General features: G+C 37.3%; 1 protein-coding gene across 1 annotated transcript; it reads right to left on the reverse strand.

Annotated features, from left to right (window-relative positions):
• Window positions 1-408: 408 nt before the first annotated feature.
• Window positions 409-10,658, reverse strand: xkrx (XK related X-linked). Its single transcript, XM_084429797.1, has 4 exons — window positions 10,341-10,658; window positions 9,752-10,261; window positions 2,873-3,138; window positions 409-1,977 (listed from the first exon to the last, which is right to left on the reverse strand). Exons 2-4 carry the CDS (start codon window positions 10,102-10,104, stop codon window positions 1,175-1,177), a joined length of 1,422 nt encoding a protein of 473 aa, XP_084285923.1. The 5' UTR covers window positions 10,105-10,261; window positions 10,341-10,658; the 3' UTR covers window positions 409-1,174.
• Window positions 10,659-20,182: the final 9,524 nt, after the last annotated feature.

Raw genomic sequence — 20,182 nt, forward strand, 5'->3', positions numbered from 1 at the left:
ACACAAAACAAAAGAAGGATAAAAAAAGAAGAAAGAAGGTGTCACACGTAGGCTTATGTAAATAAATGAAGTTTTTTTTTTTTTTTTTTTTGGCGTTTATGCACAGTCATTATTCTCATTACTATTTGTATTACGATAAAAAAAAAAAAAAAAAAAAAAAAAAGTGTTACACAAAGTTTTAATATTATAAACCGCACAACAAACACCATTATATTATATAGGAAAAATATTTGACCATTTACATTTAGTCTAGGCTGGTGTATATTTTCAGCGTTACAACATAAGCTATGTACATTTTTTCTTTCTTTTGATTTTCAATTGAAATATGACCCTGATATATTCAGTTTCATATTTCAGGTTTCATTATGATTGACCTGAAAATTCTGTTTATGAAATTATCAGGCATGATTCGAATATTCAATGCATCTTTATTCATATATTCCAACTCAGTACTTAAGAGGCACATATTTCAGGCAAACACAGGCAAAAACTATTTCCATACAAAATAAACAAACAGACCTTTTTGCCAGTGGAAAATTAAGAATATTAGTCTATTCAGGCACAAAATTACAACATCACACAATATTAAGGCAAATGAGAGTTCAATTACCAACATTAAAGAAGGCTCTCCAAATCTAAAGGTTTAATAAAAAGCACAGGGCTGATGAGGCAAACCTAAAAAAAGTTCATAAGGCTCTTTGGCTAGTTGAGTCACAGTTTCCTGGAAAAGGTTAGTACAGCAGCTACCAAAATGTTACCATTTTCATTCCTCCAAAATTGGCTCATTTCCCACACACCTGGCCATTCAGCTCCCTAATGAAAGCTGCCTTTGTGAATCATCACAGCATAACTCAACCGTCTTCAATGGCCAACAAGAAGAAATGGGTCAGTCTATGGTCAGCGTTCTACAATTAATAAATGATGAGCTACCCTCTCCACGTAAACGTAATAAGGTTATCATGCTCTACACCTCCTTTTTTGGAGGACAGCTCCAAATGGCGTAAAACAAAATTCCTAAAGCTCTTAGGACCATATAAAATCAATTGTTCCTTCACTAAGTACAGTAGATATAGCATAGTTCATCACCTTGAAATGATACTCCTGAGTCAGGATATGTGCAAATACGCCTAGCATGGCCCCAAACAGCGCTACAATAACAAACAGCGAACTTAATTCATGCCGCCTCCATGATATCATCCAAAATATCGGTTTCTCTATCCGTCAGGTGGTTAGTGAGGTCAGGAGGTGCATGTTCCTGAAGATCTTCTGCAAGGTCTGCAGGTAGCTCGAATTGCTTTTTCTTCCAGCAGCACGCACAACGTAGACAGTCCTCGACGTTGTAGTGGAAGAGTCTGCGGCACGGATGGCAGAACTGATGGAAGACCAGCATGAAGATCACAGCCAGGCTGTAGCACACGATAAGCTGCACCACCAGCAGTGGTGTGCACACGTATACGTAGAAGTCGGACTTAAAGTAGTACCACAAGACGATAAGGGTAACATTCTCTATAAAGCGAAAGGTGTAGTAAACTGCCAAGCATCTCCAGCGGGGCTGTTTCTCCACCAGGTCGTGGTCGGCCAGGTCCAGCTGCACGGCAGACCAGCAGAAAATATTAATGCAGGCATAGAGGAACGTGATCATGCAGAGCACCACGGTGGTGCCCAGCTTGCTGAAGTTCTTCTCAATGTTCTCAGGCAGTGACGCCCTCCTGACCCAGAACTCAACCCATGGTTGGAAGAAGAAGATCAACAGGTTGGTCAGGCCCACCAGGACCACCCAGAACTTGAGCGCTGAGCTGAAAAGCACCAAGGTGGTGATCCGCGTGGCGATCTCTAACCCTCGCCAGAGGATCATGCACAGGTAGGCGGTAGGTTTCATTCGCACTTTGTAGTCATCATACTTGATCTGTATGGCCAGGACACTGCAAACTAAAGCCCCGTATACGATTGATATCAAGGAAATGATCATCAGGGCAACTGTAAACACAAAAAGGGTGAGCATTAGTGTAAACAACATCCTAAACAGTTTCCATTTGTTGACATTAGTTAACTACTAAACATGAACTAACAATGAAAATACTTCTAAAGCATTTATTAATCTTAGCTGTGTTCATTTCAACATTTACTAATATATTATTAAAATAATCTGTTGCATCTGTTAATATTATTTAATGGACATTTGTATATTTATGAACTAATGTTATTGTTAAAAGATTATCACACAGTTCTCTGAAATGTTTGATTCTGATTGGTCAATCGCGACATTTTGAGGTCAGTTATTCTCTGATAATGACTGTTGTAAATAGCAACGCTGTACAAAGGCCACTTATCTGGGTATTTTAGGCCAGCTCTTCTTTCATGTCTCTCGCTTTGGAAACTTCGTATTTTCAACTGAAATCAATCTTTTGTGTCTACTTATTTACTTACGTGGCAAGTAGCGGGATAATGTACATCAAACTGGTTGTTAGTCGCAAAATAAACACCGACAGGGAGATCAGGATTGGGGTTTATTTTGCCATAACAACCAGTTTGATGTACATTATCCCGCTTATTACACGGCTGGATGTACATTATCCCTTTATTATCCCTTATTTAACTAATGGGAACTTTTTGTGCAGATGCTAACACTTTATTTTACAGTGTCCTTGTTACATGTGTTACATGTAGTAATTACAGTAATAACTAGTTACCCCAACTACTAAACCAACGAACCCTAAACCAAACCCTCATCCTAACCCTTACCCAATAGCAAGTACATGTAGTTATATTATTATTGAATAATTACACTGCAACACAGACACCGTAAAATAAAGTGTAACTGTTAAGTGTTACCAATATTACAATTGGAATCTGGTAAATAAATGAAACTCACGGCGCGGGAGAAGGACGTATTTCTCCTGAATGGTAGCGTAGAGCTGTAGAGTGAGCTGAGGAGTGGAGCCTAGGAAGGCCTGGATGACAGCTGTGCGCTTGAAGGCATTGCGGTGGACAGCTAGCTTGCGCTCAGAGTGTCCGATCTCACATTCGAGGGCTGAGCCTAAGCCTCTGCCATGCTTTAGCTTGATCTTTCTTGAAATCGTAACATATGGTTCCTCCTTTTTACCCGCCTGACAGTAAACAATAAGAGCTTCAATGCACCTGTTCAAAGAAAGGAAAAAGGAATCAGTCAGATACTGGAAATTAAAAAAAGCCGATTCTGCTGTTTACAATGGATTTTAAGGATATCGCTACTGATTTATATCCAACATAAAATAAACTTAATTATTACTCTATTTACCAATTTGAACAAACACAGCAGAATTTTACTACTCATACACTTAGTTTCCACAAGGTGGCAACATTATCTTATAGATCAGGGGTTCCCAAACTTTTTCATTCTAGGACCCACCTAGACAAGTATAATCAATCTCAAGACCCACTTGCACTGGTGCTACCAACTTTCTCAGTTGGTCGCATCAGAATGATTTGGTCGCACCTTTTTTTTTTTTTTTTGCTACATGCCATGGGATTGATCAATGCATGCTGATGAGTTTGCATGCTAGTTTTGCACTGATGTAAAAAGACTGACAGTGACAAGACCTCATGTTAGCAAAATATTTTAAACTTTTAACTCTTAAAAAAAAACTTTAAAAAAACATGTTCTTTAATGTTTGATTACAATTTTACAGATGGGAAATTAAAATATTTTATCAATAATAATAATGCCACTGACGATTCTGATTATCGATGCGATTCTTTAACGATTCTCTTATCGATTCTTGATAGCACTGTGTGGAAAAATGTAGTCATATGCTTTTCAAAAAAACAAAAAAAAACAAGGGGTTTAATTTATTTTAAAGCTTAAGCTTGAGTAAGCAAACTGTACTTTTTATGTAATTTATGTAATAAATAGAACCTTATTGTAAAGTGTTACTGATTACACCGATTCAGACGTCTTCTGAGTTCACTGTTGGAAAGATCAGTTGTTTTAACCATTCATTCAAATTAATTTCAAAGGAGTCGATTAGTTCGCGAATTGGACGTGTCGTGCGCGTTGTGTGATTATCCCAGCAGTTAGGACACGGACATCCAAGATTTGTGTCAACACAGAAAACCTTTCATCACTGGATAGTTTTTTTGTTTAATTAAAGTGTTGTTTTATGTCAGCTGAATGTCTGGGACGCTTTTCAGAGAAGATCAAAGGCAACAACTTATTTAGCAGAATTCACACCCAGCAGTAATTAAGGGGAAAAAAATCTCCGAATGCTCCACATGAAACTTTGGTCTTCCGACCTTTTACCACCGTGTCGATTTATTTTGATTAATATGTGCGAGGGAGAGAGAGCAAGACAGCGCTTAGTTTGGAGACCGTGAAGTCTTGTTTACACTTTCGCCTGGCTCCGAAGAGAGAGAGAGAGAGCGCGCGCGCGACCGAGTCTCTCTCTCTGCTCGTACTCTGTCACAAGCGCAGCCGTTCATCTACATTACTCACCGATCAAATAAGACTTTGGCGGGACAAAAATTCACTTTGGCGGGCGCTAAAACTCACTTAAGAGTCGTTTGTTCATTAATCGGACTGGTTTTGTTTCACTCATCGTAATGTAAATTTAGCTGCAGCTAAGTGCCTTTGTGCGACCCACCTTTTCTCACTGTGTGACCCACAAGTGGGTCGCGACCCACAGTTTGAAAACCACTGCTATAGATAAACCATTTCAAACCAGTTTATCAGCTTGGCTGAAATAAGAGAAACATGTTGCTGGGTAAAAACTACACAACAGTGGTGTATGCATGTCCGGCTTGAGTACAACATTAAACCCTTCATTTGAATAAACTATTGCCTTTAAACTTTAATCAAAAAAAAAAAAAAAAAAAAACTCAGCCAGGGCACCTTAAATTGTTTACAAGTGACAGTAAAGACATTTATAATGTAACAAAATATTTATATTTCAAATAAATTCTGTTCTTTTAAAACTGCTATTCACCAAATAATACTGAAGAAGAAAAAATGTATCATGGTTTCCACCAAAATAAATGTACTGACCCTAAACTTTTGAACTAGTGTGTATATATAGGCTAATCAACTTTATACAACTGATTTGCTCTGTTTCTAGTCCCCAACAGGCTGCATGAACACAAAAACATTGTGTAAATGGCTGCGTGTACAAAAAATAAATAAAACCATTTAATAATATTTTTGTGTCTTCATATGAATTAATTGATTGTGATTTACTATATAAATCACAAAACATAACAGTATTCTTAAAGTGATAATTTACACAAATATTTAAACAAACTTTAAACTGAAACATAAAAGAAGATATTTTGAGAAATGCCTCAGTGTGTTTTGTTTTTTTCCTCCATACAAGATGGGAACCAAAACTGTTTAGTTACTAACATTCTACAGGATGAAAAAAACAACAACAACATTTTACAGGTTTGGAACGACACGACTAAAAGATGTTTTCATTTTTTGGGTGAACTATCCCTTTAAGAGTCACTCACACTGATTGTGTGATTAAATTGTGTGAAGTTGTCACATCTCTGTGTAGTTAGTTGGCAGTTAGCACTACTTGTGCACGATTGCTGTATGCAACGTATCAGGTGACGGATCACGTGAGCTTCACCCTGCTCACAGCTGCCTCACCAAATGTCTCTCTTGCCCATGTTGCCTCAAATCTAACCCTAGCCCTAACTCAAACTGAAAATAAATGACTTCCGCTCATTTTATCACAGCAAAGTCACTGTGAAAGCCTCTTTTGCTGTAAAACGAGAAGGATGATTTGAGCAAGAATTAGAACACTTAGACACAGCATTGGGAAGCGGCTGTTTCAGTTTGCATAAGTGGCCATGTTCATTCGAAACATGTAAATAAAATGTACAACCCTAACACTAATATTACGTTTGATTTTTAGTTTGTTCAACATGATGATACCATTTAGTCATCTTTCACCACCTCAGTCATTGCAGTAAAATTCTTGAAAAGCACCTACAGATATTATAAAGCTATTTAAGGCTTGTTACACAATCATGTGCACATCATGACATCCACAAAGTGCGGGTCACTTTTAATCTAATAAAGTGAGACCTGCTGCCATATTTGAATGCTAGGCCTGACTTGCACAAAGATAAAGGAGCCTGTTAAAAGGTTGTTATTCAGAGCTTGGCAAAATGATTACTAAAGACAGCCTATGGTTTCTGCGAGGCAACTACAAAGCCTGTTATTATATAAGGAGATGATGAAGGTGGCTATTTTGATCTTGATATTTAATACTTGCTGGCAGATGCTTTTTTTTTTTTTTTATCAAAGGATACAGTTCTATATCAGGATTCAATATGCAACATCTGTGTTTGAAACACAACAACCGTTCAAATATATTATATAACTATGCAGAATTGTATGACCAATACTAACAGGAGAAAACATTCACATGACATAAACACTAAATTGTAAAACTAATCCATATTAATTGAGCGGTTAAGTCCAAATCTTCTGAACAGACTCGATCGCTTTATGACAAACAGATTTAATTTAGGCTTTTATTCGAAAGTCTTATGGGTTTGGAACTACAAAAGGGTGAGTAATTAAAGAAATTTTGGGGCGAACTAACCTTTAAGAGTCATTCATCAAAAGATCTTCACTCAAGTAATACAATAAGATGTTTACTGTGAAACAGGATGATCTGAGTTTAGTAAGATAAGACATTTCCTATTCAAAGGAATGTTTTTATGACATTGCGTTAGATATTTATAGAGCTGAGCCTGGCCCTCATCTGCTCTTTACAGTCTACTGACTGCTTTCCGATCTCAGCTCAGCACACCAAAGGAGTCAGTCCACAACTTAGGCCTGAACACTGCATTCCTCTAATATTTTTTCAGACTTGACAATAAGCGATGAAACAGATGTGCCATGTTGCCTGTAATGTACAGTCAGTCATAGTGTAATATTTTTTATATGATAACCATTTCTAAATTCAATTTCAATTTGATCTAAAGCTCTTGCAGACCTGAAAGACTGAATGCCAAACAACATGCCTTTTCTTTGGCAAGAAATGATCTGCTAAGCAAAAGCAAATTTTTAATATAAACAATTTAATTTGGTGATCGTTAAGAGAGTTGTAAATACACATTTTAAATACATAAAAAGCAAGTGTAGTGCCCTGCCGAGAGTATAAATCTATTGCTTACAACAGTCACAAGACTTGACATTGATTTCTACTGTACAGTCAATAAAAAGATATTTAAATATGATTTGACACCGGTCACAACCCTAGATAGTATCTGTCCTTGTGGGATCAGCCACATATTCCTAAATTACAGTGTTGTTTAGACAGTAGAATAACTGAAGGTAGACAGAGAAATGACACACAGCCTAAAAATTCCAACCAATAAGATTAAATCTCGCTGGGAACTTTCGGTTTTACTCTCATTCACCTTGTAAACAAGACTAAACACGTTTGGAAATTTGAAACGCACGAATGCCTGAAGCAATGGGAGTGGCCTACGGTATCTTGGTGTTTTGGGTGACTTCCATATTTCTGTTGTACTGTTTGAATGTTCTTATGCTATTGAATTATTGCGCTAGTATAAACAATGTGATAACCTTCTTTGAAAATATCACAGTATGGCAGTAAACAATTCGATTAAACATTGATTCATTTGTAAATATCTCAGGTTCTAAAGAAAAAAAATTCTCTCCAAACTAATGCTGCAAACTATATAATATTAAAGGTTACAATTCAGTGTTTCCCACATATTAGAAAGCAATTTGTGGTGGTGGCGGCGGCGGGGGGTTGATATTAATAAAAAATTATTCACATCTTCACAAAATCCAAACATTCAGTGTAAGAGTAAAAAAATGCCATAACATTATTTATAGTAAGTTTATTTGATTCAGAGCTTATTTAGAGTTTTGACCTCGACAACCCAACTGCATTTACCGTAAACAGTCTAAACTAAAAGATTGTTTTGGTAATTGTTCTACACATTGTCATATAGATAACCTGAAAATACAGTAGTTTATTAAGGTTATCTTGCTAACCACTCTTACTAAAAAATGGGGTAAGCACACATACATTCTCATTTTAAGAGGTGTGAAATGTGGTTTGATTTGTTTACATTAGTTAATGCATTAGGCTAACTAACATGAACCACGAGCAATACATTTGTTACTGTATTTATTAATCTTTGTTAATCTTAGTTGAACAAACAATGAACAGCTGTATTTTTATTGTTACTTCACACAGTGCATTAGGCTAACTAATGTTGATTTAAATAATGTAGGCTACTAGTAAATAGTGAAATTAACATTAATAAAGATTAATAAATGCTGTAGAAGTGCAGTTTATTAATAGTAAATGTTAACTAATGTAGTTAACTAGAGTTTAATAAAGGGAACCTTATTGTAAAGTGTTACCGATTTGTTATTCACAGATTCAAACGTGTCGTGAGTTCAGTGTTGGACAGATCAGTTGTTTTAACCATTCATTAAATGGAATCGGTTCAAAGGAGTCACTAATTGTGGAGTACATAATGTGGTCCAAAGTACTGTTCCTATATGAGATCTAGGGATCTAGGGATCATGTACTCGTACTCGTAAAACTACCCCGATAAACCGCACCTGATACCACTTTAAGGGGCCATTCACATATCGCGTCTAAAACCGTGTGGAAAGCGTGTGGAACCTTTTCTCCTTCTTTCCACAAGTGCTTGCGCTCCCGTGGCGTCTGTTGTTGCTATGCAACCATGAACATAGCCCGCGCCTATAATTTGATTAAACAAGTTGTATATTTACTTTGTTACAGTCAGAAAGTGAAAAACATCTAATGAAAATAAAACACTGTTAGAAGAACTGTATGGCATTATTAAGTACTCATATCGGTACTTGGTACCCAAATATAAGTACTTGTACTTGGTCTGAAAAAAGTAGTGTGGCAAGTAGAAAAAAGTGGTATCGGTGCATCCCTAATGAGATCCCAAAAATTTCTTTTGGGGAGCCCAAATATTGGTTTGATATGTTTACATTACTGTTGACATTTAAGATTGTATTGTTTTTAATTGTTTAATGTATAAGTATAGCTGAAAGCCTATAATGCTATAAAACTATAATGTCAGTTTCTATTGTGACAGCTTCTTATATTAGTGACATGGCACACACTGTCACAAAAGCTCAATGAGTGTTCAATGAACTATCTTGTACAATAACAATAATTCATGGCCAATAATGGAGGAAATACTCAATAGCTTTTTTTTGTAGCCAATAGTGTAACAATATATCATGTCACATATCACAATAATAAAAAAAAATTATCGTGGATAGTGACAATATGAGTATTGTTCACCCAAAATGAAAATTAAAAATTCAAGTTTACAGTTTTAGTGTCAGCACTACATTAAACTACTATAATGTTGAATATAATGTATAATAATGCAATGGGGGAATATCTGTGGATCCTGATAATGCCAAATGTCATGTTTCCAGTAAAAAGTGGCCTACATTATTTTAAATATATCTAGTGAGTGACAGAGTGCAAGCATATTCGTCTATAATAATTCTGTATTTTCAGCTTCAGAATCATGAATATTTGTATTCTGGTGTCACTGTCCTGTGCATTGGGTTACCAGCACCAAGTCCAAGCCTATTCATTTACACCCACAATGTAATAGGCAACCAAAATTTGCATTTTAATCAACATTTTTTTCGTGCCTACCACGATATATGTATCAATATTGTGGTCATGTGATCATCAAGTGACATCATCTCTCACACTCATACCTTATGATAGGCCCCATCTGAAGCAGATGCATGAAGAGCACAAGGGGTCGGTCTCTCCCCAAGTCCCGGTGCACGAAGGTCAGTGTGAGCTGGGTCAGCACCGACGGAACCAGCATGAATGTAATAGTCAGTCCCATCCACACCACGTTCTCGGTGTCATGGTACTTGCTGCTGAGCACAGAGGCACATATAAACTCCGCGCAGTACAGGACCGTGGCCCACAGCACGCTGAAGGGTGGCTGGACGTTACTGTGGCTGATCACCATCACGACACCGTTCTCACTCTTGTTCGCGGCGGACTGCTGCGCCACCACCTCCGTGATGTCATGCTCGCTCGGCTTGTTGTTTTCCATCTTTGCCACTTCTCGTGCGCTTTATCTGTCTCGATCCTCGCAGCTTTAGTGTCATTGTTCATGAAACGTCATCGTTGATGTTTCGTATCTCAAATGACCGTCTGCGTGGTCCATTTATGTGAACTCGGCTCATATGCACATTGCCACATATGCAGTGCTGGGAAGGAAAGTAACATTAGTACCACCTATATAGTATAACGTTAGTGATCTTCTGTGTTTTAAAGCATGCTACGTACCGATCTAGACATTACGATGCCACCAACATCGATTAATTAAACTGTCAGATTATTTCCATTTCGAAGAGAGACTTTCAACAGAATTGTCTCTGATCGGAAAGCCAGGTGTGTCCCGAAATGCAGTGAGTGACTGAAAGCCTGTGCTATAATTATTGCTGCATGTCTCTAGCTGCTGGATTCACACAGGTCCTAGTGCTCCCCGGATGCGGTTAAAAGCCAACTGAAATACCTTGAAACGGGCAGCATTATTCAAAGTGTTGACGTGTTTTCCACTGAAACAGGAAGACAGGGCGGGACGTATCGAAAAGCTTCTCTCCTTTTTTTAAAATAGCCAATAGTATTTATTTTATATCACAGCTCGGCCAGAGCTGTTGAGCTCGGTAAAGCCGCCGTGTCCTCCTCTCTAACCGTTTCTCCTTCTAATCTCCTATATGACTTTAAAATATAGCATTCTGTGCATAAATCAAATGGGTCAGATAGGTTTTCTTGTATGCACAGACTCGATCATATATGATCCTTTCTGTGCTATCGAGCAGACTGTGCACGTTCGCGTGAAACCAGACTTCATTCGCCCCAATGGAAAGCATATTTACACTGTCTAAATCGTTCCCTATCCCATATAGTGCGCTAGGCCTATGTGCCATTCACCATGTAGAAAATAGTAAATGTGTGAACAAGTGACCGATTCCAGCCACAGTTTCAGCGTATATTTATGATGTATACATAGGGGGCGATTCTATAGAGCATTTGATTGGACAGAAAATCTGATGAAAAGCTGAAGTGATGTCATCAAAAACATTGATCCATTGGCGGAAGTGAGAGACTGTAAATTTTGAATGGTTATCTTCTAAATGCGAATTTTGTCATTGTTTTGGAGCACACTAACTAGATGACAGTAAGGCTAACATATTCATACTAAAAGCAAAAAAAAAAAGAAAAAAGATTTCATGGGGACTTTAAACTAATTATTTGTGCAGTGCATTGCATACATCTAATGTTAGGCTATATTCTGTACGCCTTCTTTTTCTTTTCACTGCAGAAAGAGGGCAAACTGATGGCAGCAAATGAAGAAATGTGAATTTAATTTATATACTGATGGCAGTATCTTTGAGGCCTTAAAATAACATGTATTTCTTTTTTTGGCTGTCTATTTATTAACATGAAATGCTATAGGGCAGGGGACAGCAGTGAGGCTTTGATACTGCTCAAAGATTTAATGGACAAACTTCTAATAAAAGAAGAAAGCAGCAGTACCAGCTGGTACTCACCCGTATGTGTTCATAGTTTAGAAAAGTTACCTGTTTATATTACTTTCGCAGAATTTGCCTTTTTGGATACATTTTAAGGACATTATTACCTATTTGAGGGCATATTTTGATTCTAACCATATACAACACACTTATAGGGAATATCCTATTGTATATATACACTGTATATACAGTACAGTATATATTTCTGCTTAAAAAAAAAACAATGCAAATAATGGTTGTTTTATATGTTCAGTTGCTATCCAGTTCTACAAAATACATTTGTATAGGATGGATAATTGACCTTAGTCTCTGACCATGTTGAACTGAGATGCCACTGCAGGTGTTAAACTGATATACAGATGAACACTGCTTGAATCTGTGCCAGTGCATATTGGCACAACATGGAATAAATTAATAAATTAGAAATATTATCTAGACCCTTTTCAGCACTAAAAAACACCGTACTTCATCTTTGATTTTGTATAAGCCTACTAGTACATTGGTGTTGCTTTTTCAATGTATTACACATGTGGTGTGTTCATTCTCGCAATTGCAACATTCTTGTTCATTCCTGGTTTTTAGAAATCAAGGACCTTACAGGACCATAAACCATCCTTGTAAATACTCACAATGCAAACAGGAGCCACTGATCAAGTCAGCCACAGTAAAACATTTGAAAACACCTGTATCTTGGTTTTCCTGCTAAGACATGAGATCAAACACCCCGCAATAAAACAATAACATTAATCTGGAGAGAAGATCTCAAAGAAAGAGTGTATAGGACACCGCCTTGCCCATATTCTCTCCTCGCTTATATGCATCACTTTCCCTACTCCCCTCCACTCACCCTGGCTCATATCACTAAAAGGTTCACCAACAATGTCCATACCACATAATGTATCTTATGAATCTATTATTTTTCCCTTTCATGTTTGGCATCATTTTCAAGGTCTCAGTGTGATTGGTAAAATGGTCTCAATTTGACTGCAGTCACTCTTATTATGTGAAAGACTGAAAACTTAGGAGAATTATGTTCTCCTTATTGGGTGGTGTCTCTTCAAGACATCTGATGAGTCTTCAACCATTACTCCTCACCCTTGAAACCAGGTGCAACCCTTTGGTGCAGATAGGCCCAACCAAATTCCAAAAATATAAATGTTCTGAGGCCTATTTTGTTCTGAGGCCTGTTGCACAAAGCTAGTTGAACAAACTCTGAGTTTCAGAGTAGTCTGTCAAAAGTAACTGACAAATCCATATGAAGGTTCAACGGGCTCACAACGCTCAGTACAAACTTTTTCTGTCAATTCTGGTTTAATCCAGAGTTTGCGATTAACTCTGAAAGTGTGACACGTGCGGAAAACAGCCTATCAAACGCAACATAGAGAGCGTCAGTTTGATTCACTTGTGAGAGAGCCACACAATTCACTTATCTGAGAAGATATTATATTTTTAAAAAATCATTAAATGAAATGCATTTACATGGCAGGAATAAACTGTTTGAAGGCAGTGGAAAGTTCTGACTATTCTGGAAAATCTGACTATTTCAAAGCAAGAGAATCAAACAAATAGGCCTTTATATAGTTTCACAAAGAGCTCAAAAGAATATACGTAAATTAAAGCTTCTTTCATATTTATGCTGCTCAAAAAAATGAAGGGAACATTCAATTATCACAGTGTATGGCCTGTTACTCAAAGCCTTTTCAGATTTTGAGCAAACTGTTTTTTCAGGTTCAACAAGGTGGATTGGTTTTTAGTGGGTTTCATTGCTATGGTAATTTGGCTAAAACAGGTTTTATTTTGGGTTGGAGATCCTGGACCAAAACTTGACCAATCAGCTGTGAGTAATATGCAATAAAGCCAATCCCCCTGTATTTCTCACTCCAAATTTAAAGCAGTTTTTTTTTTTATAATGAGAACATTTTAGAGACAAAATTGCTCATCTTTTGTTGCAAATTATTTATATTATATGAATTATAATTATGGATAATTCATATAATATATATTTATACAATTATTATATTAATTGACAATATTAAACTTTGCTTTTAAATTAAAATAAATATAATACATCCCTTAATATAAAAATATTTTAAAAATATTAAACTTACGTGTATTCTGTTGAGCTCTTTGTGAAACTATGTAAATTATTAGGCCTATTTGTTTGATTTACATGCATTGATATAGTACGATTTTTTCTTTCCTCTGCCTTCTCAAACGTTTGCACTGTTTATTCCTGCCATGTAAATGCATTACATGCAATTCATCTTATTGAATTGCGCGGCTCTCGAATCAAGTGAATCAAACTGACGCTCTCCGTGTTCCGTGTGATTGGCTATTCGCTGCACGTGACACACTTTCAGGTGCACGCGCTTCGGAGTAAACTATGGAATAAGGCTGAGTTGAGTCGTTTGACAGAGAACGATACCAAGCGTTGTGAGCCCGTTGAACCTGATCTAAACCAGGTTGGATTTTTATGGAAGTTTCAACTCCTATTCTCCAAACCTATTCTGAAACTCAGAGTTTGTTCAACTAGCTGCATGTAACAGGCCTCAAGTCAATTAAACTTCAGGGATATCAATCTGTCCAACTAGGAAACATAAGTGATTGTGAATCAGTTTCACTTGCTTTGATGCAGAACCCATGTGCGACTCAGTGGTTCCCTTACTGCTGTTAGGTACCGGGATGAAATCCTCAGAGCCATTGTCAGACTGTATGCCAGTGCATTGGGCCCTGGGTTCATCCTGCATGATAATGCCTGGCCTCATATGGCCAGAGTGTGTGTAGGCAGTTTTTAGATGGCGAAGGCATTGATGCCATTGACTGGCCCTCGCATTCACCAGACCTGAATCCAATTGAGAACCTTTGGGACATAATGTATCGGAGCATCCGAAGCCGCCACGTAGCATCACAGACTGTCAAAAAGCTCACTCATGACCTGATCCAGGTCTGGAAGGAGACACCAGGACACCATCTGCCATCTCATCAGGAGAATGCCCAGACATTATCGTGAGTGCATACAGGCATGTGGGGGCTATACACACTTCTGACTTACATTATGAGTTGCTGTGATGAACTTCATGCAAGTTGGGTCTGCCTGTAACTTCAGTTTTTTACATAAATCTTTGGTATGATTTTGAATCCATGCTATGTTGATGATATTGGTTTTCATTGGCTGTTAATTATAGAATGTATATAAATAAATATTTTCAAGTTGAATATTTGATTCATTGAGATCCAATGTGTGATTTTTATTTTTTATATGTATTTTTATATATATATAAATATTGTACATGAATTATACATAATTACAATTCATATAATATAAATATAATAAATAATTTGCAGCAATTTCTTTTTTTTAAGATGTAAGAAATCTAAAATTCTTTAACTCTAAACTGCTTTAATTTGGAGCGAAAGATCTGATGCTGAGATCTGATTCTGATGCAATAAAGCAACTTCCCCTGTAGTGGCTTTATTGCATCAGAACATGGGTAGTCTCGCTTAACCAGACCTTCTGCCGTCAGTCTGAAGGTCTGGTTAAGCGAGACTACCCATGTTAGTAGTATAATCTGGATTATAGTGTGCCATATGCATCAGATGTTCAGCCAAGGGCTGAGGCTGAGACTAGAATATGGGTAGCAACTGAAACCAGCTTCAGGCAACAGGCCACTTGTCTAGTGTATTCAAGGGACAATGGTCATGGGGATTCTGGAACCAGAAACCCCCCACACAGTGCTATGTCAGTTTCTGTAAGTCCTGCACTCAGAACATTCACATACCACTGTGCGTCTCTTCGCTGTCAGGTATTGTGAACACATTGTGCTGATAGAACACACATTATAGTTGTTTGTGCTACTACATGTAAACAGACTAGTTTATTTTATTCTTTAAAACACACAACTGCTGTTATGTATTTGTTGTATGCTATACTTAGGTTAAAGTTAGGTTGTAGATGCTATGCATTCTAGACATGTGTCTTGTGTAAAATTGAAGACTGGAATTGTCCAGCAATTTCAAGTTACATGTGTGACTGTTGAATTTGTTTGTCTCGTACATGGAACTGTTTACCATATAGCTGCAGTAAAACCATGTACTGGAACACAGAATTGCTAGATGGCTACAATGTGATTCACAATTGCATAATCATTTATTATCATTATCACATGGGTCCCTAATAAACTAATAGTTGAAAGTATGGGATACCCAGAATATCAATTACCTCAATTAAAACATAACTAATATTTATGGTTAGTTCCTATTTAGAAACAGTTTAAATTTAAATTGAAATTTTTTTGCCGACGGTTGGTTCATTGCTGCTTCTTCTTTTCTTTTTTTTTCAAATCTAAATGTTAGTATAGAGATTTTTATTCAGTGTGTTGGTTGGATGTCTTCACTACTTGAGGAGAAACACACAGTAGTGCTGTTGTTGTTGTTCTGCTGTCCCACCCCCACAGATTCATTGTCCCAGACTGAACAAGCCATGACCAGTGAACAAATGCATATGGCCTGCTCTGACTCCGATCCACACCCGTCATGCTCACAAATGCCCAGTGAATCATAAGATAATGCAGAGATTAGTGAAATACATGAGCTTGTGGAACTGTACCTTAGATAATATGGTATGTGCAGCTGTCCAGCTTGTGATTCAATCGGGTGTAAGGACTGGCTACATGGTCACTGAGCTGTTTCCATTTGTGTCATAGCCAGCTGACGGGGGCTGTGCCTGCATTCATGTCTCTGCATGAGTTTAGTCAGCAGATGAAGTAAGCGCTTGCCAGTAATTACTTAATCAGATCAGATTACATAGGAGAAAAGAGGATGTTGCTTTTGTTTTGTTTTGGCAGTGGCCTAAGATCCGGTTTTAAATGGAAATTCTTCAGTAATTTTAACTTTCAGATATGTGGATGCATGCCTAAAGTATTTTGTAGTCAAGTCAACTGGAGTGCTTTATACAATACAGGTTGTTTCAAAGCAGCTTTACAGTAATAGACATAAATATAGCTGCAAGCAGCAATTATCGGGGCCAAGTGCAAGAAGACGATAAGACATTCCAAGATGGTGTGTCAGACCTACTGCAGCAAGAAGCAATTAAAGACATTTTAAGATGATATAGGCAAAAGTGCTGAATAATAATAAATACAGTCGCTAATAATATGATTTAATGGATTATCACTTTCGATCAATAGGTGGCGCAATTACAAAATGTATGTGGTGTGGTCAGAGTGAGGTGACAATGACACATACAAAGTTTGGTGTCAATAAGTCAAGGCATTGCAGAGATAAAGCCTAAATAGTCATTTTGGCATGATGCCTCAACTTTGGTGCTATATGTTGTATAGGAAAATGTTTTTGTCTATCGACACGAAATCCATAACTTTTAGTCGGCATGGTCTGGAGATGATAGTATTCGATTTTGGTGAAAATCGGACAAACGGTCTAGGAGGAGTTTTTATTTTTTCTAGGAAAAAGTAGGTATTGAATGAAAATCAAAATGGCGGACAGGAAGTTCGGCCAAATACGGCAAACTTGGTATCTATGTTCTCGGCGTGACCCAAGAGATCTATTAAGACCAGTTTCATTGCAATAGGCAAATTTATTTCAAATTCATTAGCATTTGTGGAAATTTCATTATAACTTTTGACCAAAAGGGGGTGATGTCTCAATCTTTTGAGTACCTTAAGGGCATGGTGCTGATGGCACATAATGAGTTTCGTATTGTTACACCAATGCATTCGTTAAGTATAGCATTTTATATCACAATACTGTATTGAAGTCAATGGCAATTTCATGTTTTGGCCAACAATAGGCCAAATCCCACCATTTTTTATGTGTCCTCAGAGTGAGACCATACATGTGTGTCAAATTTGGTGAAAATATCTCATTTTGTTTTGGAGTTATAGACATTTATATGTATAAACACATAAAAAATTACCCACACCTGACTTTGTTTGCATTTTCTTGTCGCTTACTATTAATATTTTGACATTTGGGCTTTAGCGTTTTAGCCAACGACCTATGTTTCCAAACTTCCTAGGGTGGTTTCTTCTCAATCGGTCTAACAGTTTTGAAGATATTGGCAAATGTTTTTTAAGCGCTAAATCACAACGTTACACAAACTTTAAGACGAAACCTAGCATGTTTGGTATCGTTGGACTCAGCAAGGATTCAGGAATCCCGTGAAAATCAGTCAACCACACCCTGAGTTATAAGCATTTGAAAATAAAATTTTACCACTAGGTGGTGCTGGTTCGAAACTTCTCAGGCTCCTTCAGGGCATCTTAATGATGACCCATACCGAGCTTCGTAACGATATGTTAATGTTCATAAAATACAACACCCCTACTCTTTTACGAGAAGTGCCATGGGATTTTTAATGATCACAGAGAGTCAGGACCTCGGTTTTACGTCTCATCTGAAGGATGGTGCTTTTTGACAGCATAGCGTCCCCGTCACTATACTGGGGCGTTAGGACCCACACAGACCACAGGGTGAGCACCCCCTACTGGCCTCGTTAACACCTCTGCCAGCTGCAACCTGGTTTTCTCAAGATATCTCCCATTCAGGTACTAACCAGGCTCAGCCCGGCTTAGCTTCAGTGGACAACCAGTCTTGGGCTACAGGGTTATATGGCTGCTGGCTTGAGCTAAGGGATCAGAGGAAAAATAAATTTAGTTTCTAGCCCTTACGGTTAAAAAGTTATTAGCATAAACATGAGTGAAACTTTGGACAGTTGGTGGCGCTAGAGGGATTGAGTTGGAGACTCCAAATTTGCTATGGTGACAGTTCAGACTGTCCTCTATCAGTGTGCCAAATTTCATAACTTTCCCGCAAGTAGGTCTATGGGCTGCCTGCCATACACTTCCATGCCGGAAGAATAATAAGAACGCCAACGATTTCAATAGGTGCCTACACACTTTCAGTGCTTGGCCCCTAATGATCAATAATGCAAACAGAGTTCAATTCTGCTGTAAAGCAGCAAAGAAGACTGTGTCATCGTTCAGCTGAAGTCAGTTCAGTGTTGATTTGTTCAATAACTGTGAAAAAATAATCAAGTATGGAATGAGTTCAATTCAGCTGTAAAGCAGCTCTGGGGATACTAATGATGTCATTGTCCAGCTCAGTTCGGTCCTCCTCCGATAGTGTCAGTGCAGTTAGATCAATAATATTGCTAAATATTAAGTGTAGTTTTGAATAATAGATCCTGAATGACTAAACAGAAATATAAATGTCTTGAATTAAAATTTAAAGACCTCTGGTGGTCAAAAGTATATCATACACTTCAAGAAATGCTGCAGTTTATCATACCCTCCCAGTGACTCTATCAGATGTAAACACTGTGTTCTCAACTGTTATTCTAGAATTCTTAGAAAATAAAAAGCAGCTGATAAAACACTGATCAGAGCAGATCATCTTTACTAACGCCTATGGCACATATTTGTACATTCAAATTAAGTTGATTTAGATAAAGTTTGAGATTCAATGCAGTTTGTTTATTGTGCTTAAAACAACCTTTGACTTGAACTCTTGTGACAGTCAGACACAGACAAAGTTTTTTTTTTATTATCATAATTACAGTCTACCAGATATGAATTAAGCGCAGGAAAGACAGTCATGGTGTGGTTGCTGAAACTTTGACCTGAAATTGACTCATATAATGCTGATAAACTTCGTGTAAAATGTATACTTACAATAACTGCATACAATGGCTCCAAAAAGTATTTTCCCCACTTAAACATGTATTGAATGTCATTGCATTAACAAAATATCAAAGATAAGAAAGTTTTCAAAATCATATAATATAGAAATGAGACAAAGTCTTGCTCGTGGTTAATGTGACCTACATTTGTGGTTACTCTTCTATGAACTATTATCTACCTAGAATTCTGTTTTTGGGTGAAATCAGCTCAAATAGGCCAAATAATGTTGTGTCTTATCTCTTTACTTTTTTTTTTTTTTTTTTTCTTCTTTTTTTTTTACAGCCAATCACAACTGATCTTGCATTGTTGCAAAGGTTTATGAACAACGTTTTGACATGCTCCTTCAAATAAAAAAAGTTTAATTTAAAAAAGAAACTTAGATTTTTGTGAAAAAGGACATTTTAGGTAGAAATAATAATAATTCATAATAATTCGTTTACTAATATGGAAGGGGGAATCTCCTCAACCGACGGCAGCCATATTGCGCCAGAACGCTCACCACACACCAGCTTATTGGTGGAGAGGTACTAACCAGGCTCAGCCCTGCTTAGCTTCAGTTGGCAACCAGTCAGGGTGATGTGGCTGCTGAAATGAATGGCATGTTAAGCTAAAATGGGCTACAATTTCCAGCTTAAGTGGGCTGGGCTGCAAACACACACACACACACACACACACACACACACACACACACACACACACACACACACACACACACTTTTACACAGAAGTTACACAGAAATTGAGATGTAGATAATCTTTAACAAAATGTTTGACAAATATTTGACAAACACACACATGCACACAAAAGACACTAATGCACAGAAATACACCTATACAACATGATCAGTTCATTTTTAATTGCCTTTTTTAATGAAATATTTCTTCAACTTTCTAT

Source organism: Rutilus rutilus (genome assembly GCF_951802725.1).
Source record: "Rutilus rutilus genome assembly, chromosome: 14".
Classification (NCBI taxonomy): Eukaryota; Metazoa; Chordata; class Actinopteri; order Cypriniformes; family Leuciscidae; genus Rutilus; species Rutilus rutilus.